Genomic DNA, 18,966 nt, shown 5'->3' on the forward strand with positions numbered 1-18,966 from the left:
TTGTGCAGGTCTTGGAGGAGTTCAAGGCATTAAAGGATGCCAAGGCATCAAAGGTCCAGAGGGTCCACCGGGTTCTCCGGTCAGTTTAGCTGCATACTGCCACTAAACCCAATCATCATCCTCATAACTCAGCAAAAACTATAATTTGTCCACTACCATTATGCAGTTGGTATTGCAAACAAAGGTTTCATAATCTCAAGAACAATTGTCTATGATGTGAATTAAAATGTTTTCACAGGGTTTCTTAGGTCCTCCAGGATTTCCAGGGCCTCCAGGGCCCAAAGGAGATCTAGGGATGAGATATGAGATTGGGGAGAAAGGAGAGAAAGGAAACTGTGGTAAAGTAGGACCATTTGGGATAAAGGGGCAAGATGGTATGCCGGGCACCCCAGGCTTCAAAGGACCACCAGGAGTAAAAGGAAACCCAGTTAGTACTTGGAACTTGTTGTAATCATAAACTTTGAGATAACTGCTATAATGTTGGTCTAAATTTGTGTAACCAATTTTAAAGCCACAAGTTTGGATGTTGACAGAACTTGAAACTGACTTTTTCCAGAGTCCTCCAGGGCCTAAGGGCAACCAAGGAGATCCAGGGATTTGTGGGGACCGTGGCTGCACAGGTCCAATGGGCAGCCAAGGGTCAATGGGTGTCGGGCAACCAGGGGCACCTGGAGAGAAAGGATGTTTGGGAGTAGTGGGCCGGAAAGGAAATCCTGGAGAACCAGGTATAAACTGATGCAATGTATGATAAAATATGGGATGTTACTGAATAGTTTAACCCCATGAACTATGTAGAGGGTGTTGAGTAGAAAAGCTCACACTCACACCAAGCTTCAGAGGTCCCACGTTTTTGAAATTGTTTTTGGTAAACTGTAGTTTTAAGGAGAAAATAGTCAGCAATGATGTTGACTGATGAATTTGCACATGGTTTGTCTTAAAGCATATTAAAAACACTACATATAAACAACATTTAAAAACTTGATTTTCACTACAGGGGGTCTTTGTTGGAACATTTGTTGGAATACAAATGCAAAGCAGACACAGGCCTTCAAACAGTAGTAAAACTCAGAAGCAGGTGACCAATAGTGGTATGAAGGAGAAATTATAGGCTTAAATATTACAGTTGCATCCCACAGGTGAGAAAGGATCTCCAGGACCAGTACAAACAACACCTGGAGACCCAGGTGAGCCTGGACTGCCTGGTCCACCTGGTCTACCAGGACCTCCAGGTAAGCAGAGGGGATACAAGACTTGGCAGATGGACAAGTAGACTGAGAACAGGATGTAGAATGGATAACCATGAATTAATGTATGTTTTAGGTAATGATGGTTGTGCTGGGGTTCAGGGATCTCCGGGATTGTGTGGTTTAAAAGGGGAGAAAGGACTGTCAGTACCAGGATTTCCTGGACTTACTGGTCCCAAAGGTGGGAAGAAACTTAAAGAAATAAAATAAGTCAACATAACCAACAAAGTTTGTTTCTGATAAATCTACAAAGAGCATTCATTAGTTTCAAATTAGACAAAAAATTATGGTTTTGGCTGTTTAATGTTGTGGATGGGTGACTTCTAATGGTGCCACTCCTCTCTCTCACTCATCTCAATTTCTTCTCATTGTTGCAGGTGATAAGGGTGTGAAAGGGAAGCCAGGTCAACCTGGTTATGGATGTGTAGGCCGTCCCGGCCCTCCAGGACCACCAGGAATGCCAGGCACGAAGGTCAGAGACTTGTTATATAGTGTCCATTTGTATGGACCAGTTTAATCATGTTTTATAGTGTGTTTTTGTCATTTTAAAGCTTGTATGTTTTTGTTGTACTGAAAAGTAAAAAAAACAGTCCTCAAAATGACAGGTTTAGAACAACATGAGGGTGATTAAATGAGGACAGAACTTTACATCAAAGTGTTTGTCATGAAGTTTTCATCATTCTGAAGTAAAATTAGCAAAAACTAATTTAATTGAGACAACACGAGTACAGTTGTGTTTTTTTCTTTAAATCAGAATAAATTTAAATTCCATCCACAGGGTGAAATAACATTCGGCTCCCCAGGGCCCAAGGGTCGGCAAGGACTGCCAGGAGATGAAGGGTATCTTGGGCTACCAGGAATATCTGGCCCTCCTGGATTATCAGGAAGTCAAGGTCAAAGAGGAAGGGACGGACCACCAGGAGACTGTGGTTGGTGGATTCCATGCCAATGCATTTATTTACACAAGCACAATTCTTCTCTAAGGAATATGCAATATACACAGCTGTACATGCACACAAAATCTCTGTCCATCTACAGTATACAGTATATCAGTCCATCTCTCACCTGCAGACTGTTCACACAGGTGCACCGGGTCTGGATGGTTTGCCAGGAGAAGCTGGTGTTCCAGGATATTGTATGCCAGGAGCTAAAGGTGACGAAGGGCCCTCAGGCATCAGAGGACTAGATGGACCCACTGGTAAGAAAATCCAATATTTGTAGATATAAAAATATATAACTAGATATTAAAGTGAATGAATTGATGGCAAAGATCACTATCAAGATACCAGTTTGTACAAATCCCCACAATGGTGTCCACTGTGACATATATTGTCTTTAGGGCTGCAAGGGCTGAAGGGGCCAAAAGGTGAAACTGGATTACCTGGAATGGGTTTACCTGGTATACAAGGTGTGTTTGGGATACCTGGGGAAATTGGACAGGCTGGTTTGATTGGTATCCGGGGACCAAAAGGTTTCCATGGTCGGGATGGTTCTCCAGGCTTTCCAGGTACTCAACCTCCAAGTTTTTGGAACATGGAGACTGGTCAAACAATTAATGACCAGATACTATTTCCCAAAACACATAAACCAATTTAAGCTTTTTCTAAGTGCTTTGTTTTGTTTCAGGTACACAGGGAGGTCAGGGGAGTCCTGGAATGTTTGGTCCACCTGGAGTAGATGGAAATCCTGGACCACCAGGGCTCCCGGGACCTAAAGGTTCAAACATACACACATACAAATCTAGCAAAGATTTTTTGTTCAAGGTGCTTTTTTTCTTTTATATTGGTAAAATTAGTCATATTATAATGATGGTTATGGTCTGTCATCAGGTTTAATGGGTAGGAATGGAGTGCCTGGTGACACAGGAAAACCCGGGGAACCAGGAGACCCTGGGACCTGTGGTCCAAAGGGACTGCCATCAAATATTATGTGTCCAGGGAATCCCGGTGACCCTGGCCTACCAGGTGACCCTTTCAACATCTGGTTTCCACTTCTGTTAAATATGCAAGCCTTTTTGTCTATACATTCAGTTTGTCTGTTCCTCGAGTCGTTTTCTGTAAGCTCAACCCTTATGATGGAACTGCAACACTTCTCAGACATTATATAAAACATCCTCCATGTGTTTTAGGTCTTCTTGGTCTACCTGGCTCCAAAGGGGAATTAGGATTCCCAGGCAACTATGGACAATGTGGGAAGAATGGAGTTCCAGGATTTCCTGGTCCACCAGGTATAGATGCTTAAATCCAAAACCTTGCTGTCCACATTAGAACATAGTCCATATGTACAAACCTTCTTTTTTGCCAGGCCCTCCTGGTGACCCTGGCCAGAATGGGCTTCCAGGAAATCGGGGTCTTGATGGAAACTTTGGGGATCCAGGAGTTATGGGGTTTCCAGGCAAGTTCATGAATGCTTGTTAATCTAACCCTTGTTTCAACACCATGATGCTTCAGATGTATTTTCCATAAGCCATTTCACATATGCAAATGTGTGTGTTTGTCCCACAGGAGTGAAAGGCCTCAAAGGTTTACCTGGTGTTCGTGGGGGGACTGGGACTCCTGGTGTCCGAGGGCCAAATGGACCAAAGGGGATCAAAGGTGAACCCAGCCCCTCTGGGCCAGGGCTTCCAGGACTACCTGGTGAGAAGGTATCAATTTCCATAGTTCATTTCTCATTGTTGAAAAAAGTGGCATTTGCCTTTTAAGGCAGGATCCTAACCCAGTACCCACTCCCTTGCTTTCTTTTTCTTATTCTGTAAGGGTGAGCCAGGCTTTCCAGGGGGTAGAGGGGAAAAGGGTGACAAGGGTATATGTGGGACAAATGGTCTCCCAGGTTCCTCAGGGGTTCCTGGGGAAAGAGGCGAAACTGGAGTACCAGGAGATCCAGGTATTCATTTATACAGTACAATTGAATCCTTTTAATTCAATACTCATTGAAATATTTTTGATTACATCATTTCCAATATATATATATTCATCCCATCACTTTCTCAAAGACACATGAAGTATTATCCTGTTATCCAATGTCACATTGTTAGGACCTCCAGGAGCTACTGGTGATGAGGGTTTAGATGGGCTTCCAGGTCCATCTGGATGTGAAGGGCTCTCGGGTCCACCGGGTACGATCCAATTCTAGCATTAAATTATCCCCTTCTGTTAATTGCATTGTAACTTACATATAACACCAATAATACATATTCTGTAAAACATGATGAAATCACACTACTGGTTTGTTGTTTTTTTGTTTGTTTGTTTATTAAGGTGTTCCTGGTTCAGCTGGAGATCCTGGGTCTTCAGGATTGCGAGGAGTTCAAGGCAGAGATGGCATTCCAGGATCTGCTGGAGATAAAGGAGATAGAGGGAGTAAGATGTCACACACAAACACACACGTTCACATGAAGGAATATTCTAATGAATCATTCTTGATTTTGTTCTTTTAGGTACTAAGAATGGGGATCCTGGCCCACCTGGCTTCAAGGGTGAGAAAGGTAAGTCCACGATTAGAAAGCCTACCCTTCTAACATGCAGATCTTAATCACTTATCCATGCTAACACTTTATGTGTATGTTTAATTTCAGGTACTAAAGGCTGTTCTGGACCCTCAGGCCCATCTGGGCCACCAGGTCCCTGCGGTCCAACTGGAGTTACTGGTCCTCCGGGCAAACCAGGAGATATGGGGGGACAAGGGTACCCAGGTCCACCTGGTGTCTGTATTAGTGGTCCAAAAGGGGAGCGAGGACCTAATGGATTACCTGGCACACCAGGTGATTAGTTGTTCTTTATAATGAGTAATGTGCTTTCTTACTATTGATAGTACCAAGGGTTAACATTTCTTTTAAATCCTTTACCCCATTATACTTGCTTTGCTTACGGACATGAAAGATACCTCAAATTATCAAGTGTGTCAGAGAGAGGTGTGCTATTGCTTTTCTAAGTGGTCAGACTTACCTGGTGGAGACTTACCCTGATTTTTACCTGGTGGATGATAAAGAAACATAGAGAAAAACATAGAGACTTGGGGTGGGTTATTTTGTAGGTCCAAAGCAATGACATAGCAACCACCTAAAGGCCCTAGATACCACAATAACACACTAAAAGCCACTCAAGACACTGGCTACCACCAGCAAAACCCTGGTATCGTTGTAGTGAGTTTTTGAGTGTGCACTCTTTAGGTTTGATATTAATCTAATTGGAAATGTGTCCTGACAATGCATATAAAAATAAATAGACTCATATTTATGGTTCTCGCAACATCTATAGTGCTTAGCAGCCTGCTATTGTTTACTCTTAACCTGCTATTAATTACTGATCACACATGTCTTCTGTTGTTTCTGTGTATTTTTAAATACAGGTCTCAGGGGACCATATGGTCCTCCTGGTGACCCCGGTCCAGGCCTAAAGGGAGATAAAGGCTGCGACGGGCCCCAGGGACTTGTGGGGCCACCCGGTTGTGCTGGTGATCGAGGTGTTCTTGGTGAACCAGTAAGTGGTCAACTAGATCTCTTTCAATTTATTGATATACTGTTGGCTTTTATGAAGTTGTTTATATTTGGATTTTTAGATTTAAGTCTGCAGAACCAGAAAGAAATATTCCATAATAATTACTGTTAGCTGAAGAACCGCCATTTTCAAAAGCATTTATAGTTATTATTTAGATTTGAAAATGTGAATCTGTGTTATTTTAGTATTATTTATTTATAAACTATTATAGTGTTTTAATATTGTTAATATTTTGAATTGGATTATATTTTTATATTTTCATTATTTGTTTCAGTTAGTTGCCAAGGCAATTTTAAGTTCAAGTTCTTCATCTAATATTTATATTTTATTTTATTTCAGATTTATTTCAATTACCGATGATAATAATTTTTAATAGTTTGACTTTTAGCTTGAGATTTATTTAAAGGCCCCCTAAAACCAAAATGTATGTTTTTTAGTTTTTAGTATGAATATGTTAGCCTTAAGGTTATGAATGAGCTGGTTTGTTCCAAAACAGTGACAAAATTCTCATTTAGGAGATATAAGCATTCAAAACTTACAGTCTCTCACTTCTGCTTAAATGAATCACTGAAGACTTAAGCTTCTCATCACATCTTCTATCTAATCAAATGCTCTCTAGAATCTAACGAATCATCAGCGCTCAGATTCGCTTCCATGGTGCTGTCAAGTATTGATTTGGCAAGATATTGGCTATTTGAAAAGGGGGAGGAGCCATTCAATATGTCCCGCCTTAGCTTCCTGTTTCAGTGGAAATTACGTCAGCGCAACATACAAAACTGCGCGTTCCAAGGCACTTCAGTGGGCCTTTAAAGCACTGATGTGAATCTGATTCACATAGAATGTGTTGTTGAATAAATTGTGGAGTTTGTTTGTTAGATCCAGACCTGAAATAAAAATGTTTTCAGGGGAGAGATGGATATCCTGGTTTCAAGGGTCTGAAAGGAAATATGGGGCCATTGGGTTGTGTTGGACCAGTTGGTAAGAAATCTCAATTAAATTGGAATTTAATGAAATGAAAATAAATCTTCAATTAGTTAAATAGAATGACTGGTAAATAAATATTCATTTTATTTAAAGTTTTTCTATACTTGTATTATAGGCCTAAAAGGACATTGTGGTCCAATTGGGCTTCCTGGATTAAAAGGTTGTAAAGGACCTCCTGGAATTAAAGGTATATTTTATATACTGGTATACTAACATATTAAAAAAGAAGCCATTGCAGTTTGTTGTGTCATATATATATATATATATATATATATATATATATACATATATATATTATTTTACGAGCAAATCTGAAAATGTTTCCCCTCTTTTTGTGTAATGATTATTTAGGGCCAAAAGGTTATGATGCTGTGGGTGAAGTCATCTGTAACCCCGGTGACCCTGGTTTGCCTGGAAAAATCGGGGAGAAAGGAGAACCAGGAGAACTTGGACCTAAAGGATTACGAGGTCCAGAAGGTACAACACCACAAACTCAAATCATTATCTAATTTTCTCTGATGTTTAATGAATACATCTTGTATTTGCATAATTCACCACCTTTTAGGAGCGCAAGGTCAGAAGGGATCTACAGGTGCAGACGGAGGTGTTGGACCAAAGGGGAGCCCTGGACCGAAGGGAGACACTGGCCCACCAGGACAACAAGGTAAGTCTTAAAGATAGTACGCCTAGAAGTTTGTACTCTTCTATTTGAACTATAGCTAATTGTAAACTACCATAAAAAAAAAATTTGGTTGGTAAGGTTTTTAATGTTTTTGAAAGAAGTCTCTCATACTCATCAAGGCTGAATTTATTTATTTATTATTATTGTTAAATATTATTGCTATTACAAATAACTGTTTTCTGTTTAAGTACATTTTCAAATACAATTAATTCATGTGATCAAAGCTGAATTTTCAGCATCATTACTCCAGTCTTCAGTGTCACTTGATCCTTCAGAAATTATTCTGATTTGCTGATTTGATGCTCAAGATACATTTCTTATTATTATAAAAGTTGAAAACGGATGTGCTGCTTAATATTTTTGTGGAAAATCTATACCAAAATGTATTTAAATACATTTATTTCATACTAAGTATACTACAAATCCATTAACATATTTACTGACATATCGCTTGACAATTATTGATATAAATATTATAATTAAACTTTATTTGGAGTACTTCTTTATTGCACAATGCACATTTCTTAATATTAAGCCTAAAATGTGTTTTAATATCACTATTACTAAGGATAGTATGAGCATTGTATAGTATAAGTCTTTAAATGCAAGATATTTAAAGTGTACCTCAAGTGTACTTGCAATAGTTCCATTTTAGCACAATCTAATAGACATCTTTAGTTGAAACCCCAGCACTATTCCTGGATAACTAAAGTACAAAATTAGTTGTTCCAATTTAGCAGACTTTAAGTATATCAGTTTAAATAATTGTAACAGTACAATTGCAGGGTATTTATAAGTACATAAATATGCAAATGTATTTGTATTATACTTAGCATAAAATAAATGTATTTCAAATGTATTTTGGTATATTTATTTTTCACTAGGGTAATAATGTCATGTATCATTTTATGATCAGGATTCTTTGATGAATAGAAGGTTTAAAAGAACAGCATTTATATGCAATATAATTTTTTTTGTTACATTATAAATGTCTTTACTGTAACTTTCGATCAGTTTAATGCATTCTTGCTGAATGAAAGTATTCATTAAAAACTTGTTTTAGGTGACATCTGTCCAAAATTCCCAGTAAAAAAGCCAAATGCCATCATGTAAAAAACAACAACAACCTTGTTTGCCTTCCAAGGTCCTTGTGGTTTGCCAGGCGAAGTGGGTGCCAAGGGCTCACGGGGTCCACCTGGGCCAAAACTAAGAAATGGGAAAGGAGACGGATTTCTTTTTACCAGGCATAGCCAGACAGTAGAAGTACCAGTCTGTCCTTTTGGGTCAAAACTTCTGTACTCTGGATATTCACTTCTCTTCATCACCGGCAATAACGTCGGCCATGGACAAGACTTAGGCATGAAACACAGACAGAACATTCATACGACAACTCTCAAACGAATACACATAATGCAAATGGACACATTTACACACACAACAAATCTGAGCAAAGAAATTCAGATTTTCACAATCTGGTTGCTTGTGTGTTTGTAGGAACTCTGGGAAGCTGTTTGCCAAGGTTCTCCACCATGCCTTTCCTGGTCTGTAATCATAACGACACTTGTCAATACGCCTTAAGAAATGATTACTCCTATTGGCTGTCTACAGACACGCCGAAGTCTGCAAACAAGTTGATTTCTGGAGATCTATTGGCACAGCATATCAGCAGGTAAACACACAGCCTGTGTTTCCTCAGTAGTACTTGCATTATTATACCTGTTGTTCTTAACGGCTGAGTCAGTTTGTGTTAAACTATAAGACATCCGTGGATAGATAATACGATAATAATATTAATAAAAACAATGGAGTTAAACTCTCTCTCTCTCTCTCTCTCTCTCTCTCTCTCTCTCTCTCTCTCTCTCTCTCTCTCTCCTCAAAGGTGTGCTGTGTGTGAGGCACCAGCTAATGTAATAGCAATTCACAGCCAGACCATTAATATCCCAAAATGTCCAACAGGATGGCTTCCAATATGGCAAGGTTACTCCTTTGCAATGGTAAGAGGATGACAATTTTTACCAAGTATGGCAGTAAGGACATCATGAGATCAAAATCAAAGATTTAGTTCATGTTTATTATCTATCTATCTATCTATCTATCTATCTATCTATCTATCTATCTATCTATCTATCCATCCATCCATCCATCCATCCATCCATCCATCCATCCATCCATCCATCCATCCATCCATCCATCCATCCATCCATCCATCCATCCATCCATCCATCCATCCATCCATCCATCCATCCATCCATCCTAGCAAACGGGGGCAGGTGCTGAAGGTACCGGACAACCCCTGGTCTCACCTGGATCCTGTCTGGAAGAATTCCATAAGATTCCATTCATAGAGTGTTATGGTTATGGCAGCTGTAACTTCTATCCTGATTCCTACAGCTACTGGCTTGCATCACTTGACCCTAGCAGAATGTTCAGGTACACAAATTTAGAAGGTTAACGATTTTTATTGAATCCGCTTTAGATTAAATGGGCGATTCTGAAATTTAAAGCATAGTTTTAAAAAGATTTAAGTAAACAACATCAATGAACCTTTACCCTGTTTCTTGTTCTTCAGTATGCCTGTCCAACAGATAGCAAGAGAGAAAGATATCATCAGCCGCTGTCGGGTCTGTATGAAGCAGTAGCCTTAAGGTCAGAGGTGACCTTGGTATGAGACTTGAACTATAAACTTCCACTTGTCAGTTTTCCATGACTTGTGTAACGTAGGTAGGATCCGTGAAGTCAGCCCTCAAGTGTTTCAGCTGAGTAGTGATATGATACACCACCTGTCAAAAATGATTGATGGGTTTTCAATTAATGATGATTGATGGGTTGACATTTTGAACTTGCCCCTCCCCCCTGCCCTTAGGTTGCCCTTGACCTGCCCTTGGTTAGGGGTCAAGAAACTTCATGAAAAGAAATGTTTTAAGGTGCATTTTGAACATGGGCAGGGATGGGGCAGAACGAACGTGGAGTGGTAGACTGTTCCAGAGTGTTGGAGCATTTGCAGAGAAGGCCCTGTCCCCAAAAGTCCGCAACCTGGTGCGGGGGGTGTCCAGCAGGTCCTTGTCAGAGGACCGCAGAGAACGTGACTGAGTGTAGGGATGGAGGAGGTCTGTGAGGTATTTTGGTGAGAGTCCATGGAGAGATTTGTAAGTGAGCAGGAGGATCTTATAGGTGATGCGAGACTTGACTGGCAACCAGTGGAGCTGTTGAATGATGGGAGTGATATGCTGCCAGGGCTTTGTGTTGGTTAGAACCCTGGCAGCAGAGTTCTGGACATACTGGAGTCTGCTAAGGGCCTTGGTGGGCAGTCCAGACAGGACACCATTGCAGTAATCCAGACGGGAGGTGATAAAGGCATGGATGAGTGTCTCAGTTACTGAATCTGTGAGTGAAGGCCGGAGTCGTGAGATGTTTCTGAGGTGGTATATAAATGAAATGCTTGTAAAATAAAATATATAATATAAATATCTTACTGAACCAATTATTTTAGTTTTAGATGAATAAATAAAATCATCTTACAATTTTAGAGAGTTGAAGTAGCTCCTAACATACAACGTATGAATGGGATCACAAAAATGCAATGAGTTAAATATAAAATTTCAGAGTGTTTCCAGAAGTGTTTCCCACACCAGGTTGACTGGTGAAACATTGTGTAAGTTTGTTAGTGCTAAATGTATTAAAATGTTGTTTAAATTAAAGTTCCTAACATATAGATGTCTGTATCCAGCCGTGAATATGTCTTTGTATAAAATAACACGTGGTCTTCAGATACAAAGCGTCTCGCGCTAGGATCAATCGCAACACACTGCAAGAAAATTACTATTGCACTAATGTGTGTATCCTGAAAAACACCCTATGTTTAAAATACTCAGTGGTGACCTATGAACGACCTTGTACAATGGGCTGTATTGTATTCTTATAGCCTGCGGACCAGATGAGCCTCTGTCACAGCATATGCTAACGCCTTTCCAGAGCCAAAGTTTTGTTCGTACTAAATTTATTTCAAAGCATAATCGTAAAAGTTTGTTTAAATTAAATCTTTAAAGTCTGAATACATACGCATCTTCTATTTATCTTTTAGAAGATTACTGTAATGATTTTGTTTAACGGTGACCTAAAGTATAATTAAACAATGTCTGTTCAAAAACTTTAGATTGTTGAAAAACTGTACTTAGTCGTCTTAAATCTCATTTATATGAAAAGATTCAATCAACATTTTTTTGTCCATGCGGGGTTTCAGTTTTTATGGTGGGGGCTTTCCATAGCCATAATGATTTTTGTACTGTAACTGCATATTCTATCCCGTACACCTAAACACGACCATCACAGAAAACTACATTTGTACATTTTCGAAACTTAAATAAATAAATAAATAATTTAATATCATTTCTAAGCTGTTTTGCGCGCACACACACACACACACACACACACACACACACGGTTCTAAAAAATAAATTATCAATAAAATATATAACCAATGAATAATAACATAAGTTACTACAATGTATTTAAAAAATGTAAACATAGTTTTAGCTAAATTAATATATTTATAAAAAACACCTTACATTTCCAGAGAGGTGAAGTAGTTCTTTATGCAGTGATAAAAAAACAATCCAAAAAGCAAATATTTTAAGTTGTCATAAACAAAACAGCCCCAGATCCTTCAGAGATAAACTACAGTGTGAAATGAAGCTTCAGACCCGTACAGACACGAGAGGAGTTACAGACCAGATGAGCCTCTGGGGATAATGTCACAGTAAAGCTAGTCTGCGTTCCAGAGCATACTACACTCTAGAGTTTTATACTAAATTAATTTAAAAGCAGAACCTTAAAAGTTTAAATTAGATATTTTAAAATTAAAAGACTGTTTAAATCAAATCTTTAAAGTTTTATTAAAATCGTATCTTCTATTTATCTTCTTAGAAGACTTATGATGCAAATGATTTTGCTTAAATTTAACCTAAGGTATTATTTTTACTAAACAGCGTCTGTTCAAAAACTTTAGATTTTAAAAAAATAATAAAGCAAAAAGTATGCTTAGGCGTCTTAGATTTTATTTATACAAAATTATTTCAAACAGTATTTTTGTCTATACAACATGAAACATGTTATCAAAGTTTGTCACGATGTTTTTTTGTTGTTGTTGTTGTTGTTTTGTTTTAAGAAATCCGAGGACTCCACATTGCTCTTATTTAGATTAAGTTGTATCTTTTAGAAAATCACCACACATTTTTCAGAGATGCTGGTGGTCCATGGCGCGGCACAAGTAAAGTTTGTCTTGAGCGAATATTTAATTTTACTCATCTTAATTCAAAGCATGATCTTACTTTTTCTACGGTAGCTATGATCTATTGCACTTATAAGATGTATAAGATCATTTTTACTTTTCCCATATCTCCCGAACTATCCTTAATCAGTGTGGAAACACACAAGGTGAAACCCTTTACTGAGAATATACTACTGGTTATCTACTCAAAATATATGTAGAAGTTTAAAATGTTAGCATTTGTTGATGTGACAGACTGTCTGTCTGGTGGCCGCATGAACAGACTTTGGGGAGAGCTGATGATACTATAGCAGGAAGCATGCCCTTTGACTTCCTCGATTTTGGAGGCTTTTTTGTTAAAGACCCTACAAGTTAGTCCTTAAAGGTACGCTGTGTAGGAATTTCTCCCATCTAGCGGTGAAATTGTATTTTGCATTTAAATGAATAGTGCTCTCTAGCGCCTCGCTTTTTCAAATGTGCGTTGCAACTATGGTAGCCGTTATGTGCCAAGAAGCTATGACAACATGTCTTCCAATAGCACTTCATCAAGTTTAACTACACATGTTCTACTGTTATGCTGCCAAGAATGTAAATATTAACGAATCTATGTTTGTTAAGGAAACTGATGAAAAAGAAATTATAGAGATTGTTAAAACATTTAAGAGTAAAAAGTCAACTGACTGGAATGGTATTGACTTGTTTATGGTAAAAAGTATTATTGGTTGTGTTGTTAAACCTCTAACTGGAGTCTTTCCAGATAAAATGAAAATGGCAAAAGTGATACCAATATATAAGGCTGATGAAAAACATACACTTTCAAACTACAGACCTGTTTCACTGCTCTCCGAATTTTCAAAAATACTAGAAAAATATTCTCTAAAAGGCTCGATAACTTCATTACTAAACATAATATACTGTGTGATCAGCAATATGGTTTCAGGACTAATAGGACAGCTTCACATGCACTTATTCAATTTGTGGAAGAAATAACAACAGCAATAGAACAAAAAAAAAATGCAGTGGGGATATTCTTGGATCTTAAGAAGGCATTTGATACAGTAGACCACAATTTCTTGATTATGAAATGACACAACTATGGAATTAGAGGGATTGGTTAAATAGCTACTTACATAATCGACAACAATATGTTGAATTACAAAACCATAATTCAAAGTTAAAGAAAATTACCTGTGGGGTGCCCCAGGGGTCAGTGTTGGGACCATTGTTGTTTAACTTGTATATTAATAATGTATGGGAGGTGTCAAAAACACTGAAAACCATTTTATTTACTGATGATACTAATTTAATCTGTTCTGGGGAAAATCTGGAACAACTCTTGGATACAGTGGAAAATGAATTACAAAAGATGAAGAGCTGGTTTGATGCAAATAAACTAACACTGAACTTAAGTAAAACTAAATTTATAATTTTTGGTAATCAACTTGGCCACAACTTATGACTTATGATAAAAAACTTATGATAAATGATATTGAAATAGAAAGAGTAAAATAACTTAAATTTCTGGGAGTAATAATCGATGAAAAATTATGTTGAAAGCCACATATACATTATATCAAGGCCAAAATATCCAAATCAATTGCTATATTGTATAAAACCAATTACCTATTAAATCAACAAACATTGTACACGTTGTATTGTTCCTTCATACGGCCATACATTACTTACTGTTTGGAAGTATGGGGAAACACTTACAAAACCAACACTGAACCTATATTTATATTAAAAAAAAGTGAATGTGTGTGTATGCATCTGTATCTGTGTGAATGCATGGGTTTATGTGAACAGTAGGTAGGTAGATATACGGTGTATGTAAAGATGTATGTATAACAGAAGCATCAAATTGTTTTGTATTTAACTAAAGGATAAAAATAGAGAAAGGGAGTAGGACCTGAAAAGTTTATGAACTTCTTCCTACTCCTTTTTGAACATGGGAATTTCTAATTTGAATTACTTACAATAATTTTGGAAGATTGTGCTGAGAAGTACATGACTTTATTTAGCTGTTATTTTAATTTTAATTTTAATTTTATATATGTATGCATGTCTGTATATATATATTTTTTATTTTAAAATTATTATTTTTTTTTTTACATGTTTAAAATAAACTACTAATCTAAAAAAAAAAAAAAAACCTAAGACATTTACATTATATTATTATACCATCCTAGTTTTTAAATAGCGCTAAAATGTATATTTTATATTTTATAAATTTTATAAATATTTTATCGTGTAAAACATCTATGTAGATCTAGCTATGTTTTTAAAAATACTTATCTGGTCCGCAGGCTATAAGAATACAATACAGCCCATTGTACAAGGTCGTTCATAGGTCACCACTGAGTATTTTAAACATAGGGTGTTTTTCAGGATACACACATTAGTGCAATAGTAATTTTCTTGTAGTGTGTTGCGATTGATCCTAGCGCGAGACGCTTTGTATCTGAAGACCACGTGTTATTTTATACAAAGACATATTCACGGCTGGATACAGACATCTATATGTTCACATCCTGATGTCAGAGCTCAAAATAACCCTCATCACTGTCATTATATCAAAGTTCAAATATTAAACAATACATACCCTTATACTCACGAGGTCATACGCATATTATCCAATTATCCTATTATTCAATTATCCTATTATTCAATTACACACAAGGTCACCACTAGGGCAAGGTCAGGTCAAGGGGAGGGGCAAGGTCAAAAGGTAATCATTAATTAAAAATCCATCAATCATTTTTGACAGGTGGTGTATCATATCACTACTCAGCTGGAAACAACTGGTTATGAGTGACTTGTCATTATGTTCCTTGTGAACCAGTCAATGAGTGGAATGATACAGTTACGGGTGGAGCAACCGGTCATTTTTAAACACATTTCACCCAATCTGAACTTTTAAGGCTGGAATACACTGCATGACTTTTGCTCAGATTTTTGCCCCGATCTGCAGTTTAGATGAGTCGACAATAGTTGGCGAAAGTCTGCAGATTGGAGTTGACAAATTTGCGTATGATAGGCACAGACTTTTTAGCTTCAGAATATGATTCCATTTAGTCGGAGGCTATCAAAACACGAGCCGATTTTAGAACGCATATCTTAGCGTATGACGCGTCGCTACTGAAACCGAGGCTGTCCTCTATCTTCCAGTGTTGCAATACAAATACAATAACAATACAAAAGTGAATTAACAGAACATGCGTAACAAATTAGCCTCAATATGTGACTCATCAGCACAAATAAAACAAGAATCACCTCTAACTCGCGTCTACCCACCTAAAGCTGCATCCAATGATTTTTCTTGCTACAACAGTTGTTTAAACTGTCATGCGTCTTCTAGCAACGAGGCGTGTGTTTCTGTGCGAGTTTGTTGTGTTGAATGACTTGGAAGTCTGGTAGTGCATGATCCTCAGCCGTTTAGAGAATGAAGTCCAGTTTTTCTCTGTAACCATTTACAAAGTCGTCAAGTGTATCATCATGCCTAATGTTTTAAAATCTGTTCAGAAAGTTGTGTAGTGTATTCCAACCTTTAGTTGATTCTAACTTTTTTAGCAGCAAAAACCAAACAAAACAATGGAAGTTCATTGTATTGGATTTGCTCTTTCCTAAATCCAAGGTACCAGCTAAGGATTCTTCAGTGTTCTGTCCTCTGTCCTGTCCAGCACTTATAAATGTGTTTTTCTCTCAAATGTACTTATAGCTGAGAGGGCAAATCAGGATTTTGGGTGACTTCAGTTCAGCTACTTCTCATTACAGATTTCATGCTCTAAAGTGTAACTATTTTTCAATTGTAGTTAATTATGAATGACTTTTGTCATGACTCCCCAAGATTCAAGCATGCATTGAGAAACATGCACTCGGTGAATAATCGTTTGAACTCAGGTTGCTCATATTGAGCATAAACTGTATATTTAATTCAGTATTTAAAATGAATAGAAACAGAAACACTTTAGCAATGCTACTGAGAAATAGTTTAGTAATTCAAGTTTAAATACCTACATTTTAATAGTTAACTATTACACATTACTGTCTTCCTGACTAACACTATAATCACATATTATCTTAATGTGTTACTAATTTAATAAACAATAATGCATAGTAAATAATTGTCTTTCAAGCTTCAAATTTATTTTAGAATATACATCCTTTAAGGAATTGCCTAAATATCCTGAATTAAAATTCGTATTGAGCTCAAGTATTTTGGATGTGTCTGAAGCATTGTGTGCAATTGTCAGTGTAAGCAAGGCATGCTTATAATTTGACTATGATTTTCTGAATGCTTTAGTATACAAATACGTTGCTACATATACTTTGCTTTTGGAACTTTATTCAAGAAAGTGTTTCTCTGTTTCTTTGAATTTCTCTGAATTGTTTGTGCAAAGCTTATTTGAAATAGCTTTTTGTGCTGAAGTTTTGCAAAACATATTTAAGCTTGTTCATATTTAACTCTGAATGACTCAGAGTTAATGGTGCTATTAGGAAAAGAAACTTGAGAAACGTTGAGAGAAAAAGTGTGTACATGTGTAGTCATTACAGTATGTGAATTCACGGGACGCTCATCATAGCATTGCATTAAGGCGATTTCCTGATGACTCATATTCACAGAAATTGTAATGAATTATTACATGTAAAAGCGTATCAATGCCAAATCCTTTGAATAACTAGTGTAGTCTTAATATACAGAAAATATGAAAACTGCTTTCATTGTATAATCTGCTTTGTTGCAGGTCTGTCGCGGTGTATATTTCTTGTATTTTTCTGTACTGAATAGAAAGCTGAATTGGCCGAACGTGTGATTTGTGTGTCCATATGAATCACAAACACTGTGTTTTGCAGTTTCATAATTGCAACTAAAAACATGATTGCACACATTTAGTTTTGAAGTTAATGGTCCCTTTTTTTTTGACTGCAGTGTTAAATAGCTCGAGAACTGTATAATTGAAAATGCTGTAATGGTTTTTGGTCCAAAACAATGTGTATATATTGAATATTTCTGTAGAAAATGTATAGGATAACAATCTCAGTTCCAAGTTTTAATTGGCCTATGACACTTTTTTGTCCCCATAATTCGGTCCATAAATAATGATTATTGTGTTTGGATGTGTAGTAACATTGCACTAATTGAATAAATAATCTTTTGGATGAAGATGTAGATCTATCTATCTATCTATCTATCTATCTATCTATCTATCTATCTATCTATCTATCTATCCATCTATCCATCCATCCATCCATCCATCCATCCATCCATCCATCCATCCATCCATCCATCCATCCATCCATCCATCCATCCATCCATCCATCCATCCATCCATCCATCTATCTATCTATCTATCTATTATCTGTTTTATGTAACCTGGTTTTGAGATTTGTTTGTCTTTTAAGTCATGACTACTTAAGGCTGACCACAAGATGTCAGGGCAGAATCTCTTTTTGAATGCCTAATGCAAATGTTTTTGTGTTACATTTCACTATATGGTTTTGAATTTGGCTTTGAAAAGTCTCTATAAACGTTTGTTATCAAAATGCACTCGTTTTTGTAGTAGGTGGTGATCTCTTAAGGAAATCTCTTACAGTAAAGCAGTACTGGAACGTCACCTCACACTCAAAAGTACGTATTGTTGAACGTAAAATGGTCAGAAATCCAAATAAATTCACATTTCTGAAGGCAATCTGAAAGAAAAAAGAACATTGGCTTCATATAACACAAAATGGCTTCATATAAGCAAAAGCAACGGTTGTCTTTGTGTCTTCTACTGTAAATACTTATTACGTTTGGGCTTTGATTTATATATCACACCTGTCACTTTATCTTTCATCAATGCTTTGAATCTCAAATTCAGAATTCACAAACCATTCAATTCATTCATTTATCTTTTCAAAGGGAATGGAATATGTCCTCAACAGCACAAACGCACTTACGTCTTGTGTTAACACTTCAAGAAAAGACACATTAAACTCTTCACTCAGAATCAATTAAGTTAATAAACCTTTTATCCTTCACTTCTGCCGTGGCGTGCGCAAACCCAGGCATTTCTCTGTTGTATTTGTTTTAGATTAGCTGAACAAACCCAAATCCAAGTCTCTAATGCATTTATTGTAGCTCCCATTGTCAAGTCGCAATTCGTTCATTTGACTTATCTTAATGAGAGTGTCTCCCATTAGTGTGGGACCAGAAGAATTTTAATGCTTTATGACTTCACAATCCGCCATCACCCAGCAACCGGGGCAGCTGTCAGTCAATAATACGAGCGGAGGGAGAGTTTAAAAAGAGAG

The 18,966-nt window shown here is 37.2% G+C and overlaps 1 protein-coding gene across 1 annotated transcript in view; it reads left to right on the top strand.

Moving 5' to 3' along the window:
* col4a3 (collagen, type IV, alpha 3) overlaps window positions 1-10,786 on the top strand; it is a gene marked incomplete at its 3' end in the record, with an annotated part of 35,884 nt that extends 25,098 nt beyond the window's left edge. Inside the window, exons 23-52 of the mRNA XM_084125633.1 lie at window positions 9-79; window positions 239-427; window positions 557-725; window positions 1,137-1,229; window positions 1,321-1,425; window positions 1,622-1,716; window positions 2,023-2,173; window positions 2,329-2,442; window positions 2,584-2,751; window positions 2,871-2,960; window positions 3,074-3,208; window positions 3,373-3,471; window positions 3,549-3,638; window positions 3,749-3,888; window positions 4,001-4,127; window positions 4,279-4,359; window positions 4,502-4,603; window positions 4,681-4,728; window positions 4,819-5,004; window positions 5,592-5,722; window positions 6,646-6,718; window positions 6,840-6,911; window positions 7,076-7,201; window positions 7,290-7,388; window positions 8,551-8,763; window positions 8,901-9,075; window positions 9,286-9,400; window positions 9,664-9,836; window positions 9,976-10,027; window positions 10,658-10,786. Coding sequence (XP_083981759.1) covers window positions 9-79; window positions 239-427; window positions 557-725; window positions 1,137-1,229; window positions 1,321-1,425; window positions 1,622-1,716; window positions 2,023-2,173; window positions 2,329-2,442; window positions 2,584-2,751; window positions 2,871-2,960; window positions 3,074-3,208; window positions 3,373-3,471; window positions 3,549-3,638; window positions 3,749-3,888; window positions 4,001-4,127; window positions 4,279-4,359; window positions 4,502-4,603; window positions 4,681-4,728; window positions 4,819-5,004; window positions 5,592-5,722; window positions 6,646-6,718; window positions 6,840-6,911; window positions 7,076-7,201; window positions 7,290-7,388; window positions 8,551-8,763; window positions 8,901-9,075; window positions 9,286-9,400; window positions 9,664-9,836; window positions 9,976-10,027; window positions 10,658-10,786 — 3,611 coding nt within the window. The remainder of the gene's footprint in view (window positions 1-8; window positions 80-238; window positions 428-556; window positions 726-1,136; window positions 1,230-1,320; window positions 1,426-1,621; window positions 1,717-2,022; window positions 2,174-2,328; window positions 2,443-2,583; window positions 2,752-2,870; window positions 2,961-3,073; window positions 3,209-3,372; window positions 3,472-3,548; window positions 3,639-3,748; window positions 3,889-4,000; window positions 4,128-4,278; window positions 4,360-4,501; window positions 4,604-4,680; window positions 4,729-4,818; window positions 5,005-5,591; window positions 5,723-6,645; window positions 6,719-6,839; window positions 6,912-7,075; window positions 7,202-7,289; window positions 7,389-8,550; window positions 8,764-8,900; window positions 9,076-9,285; window positions 9,401-9,663; window positions 9,837-9,975; window positions 10,028-10,657) is intronic.
* Window positions 10,787-18,966: the final 8,180 nt, after the last annotated feature.

This window comes from Abramis brama, assembly GCF_963993115.1.
Source record: "Abramis brama genome assembly, chromosome: 10".
Classification (NCBI taxonomy): domain Eukaryota; kingdom Metazoa; phylum Chordata; class Actinopteri; order Cypriniformes; family Leuciscidae; genus Abramis; species Abramis brama.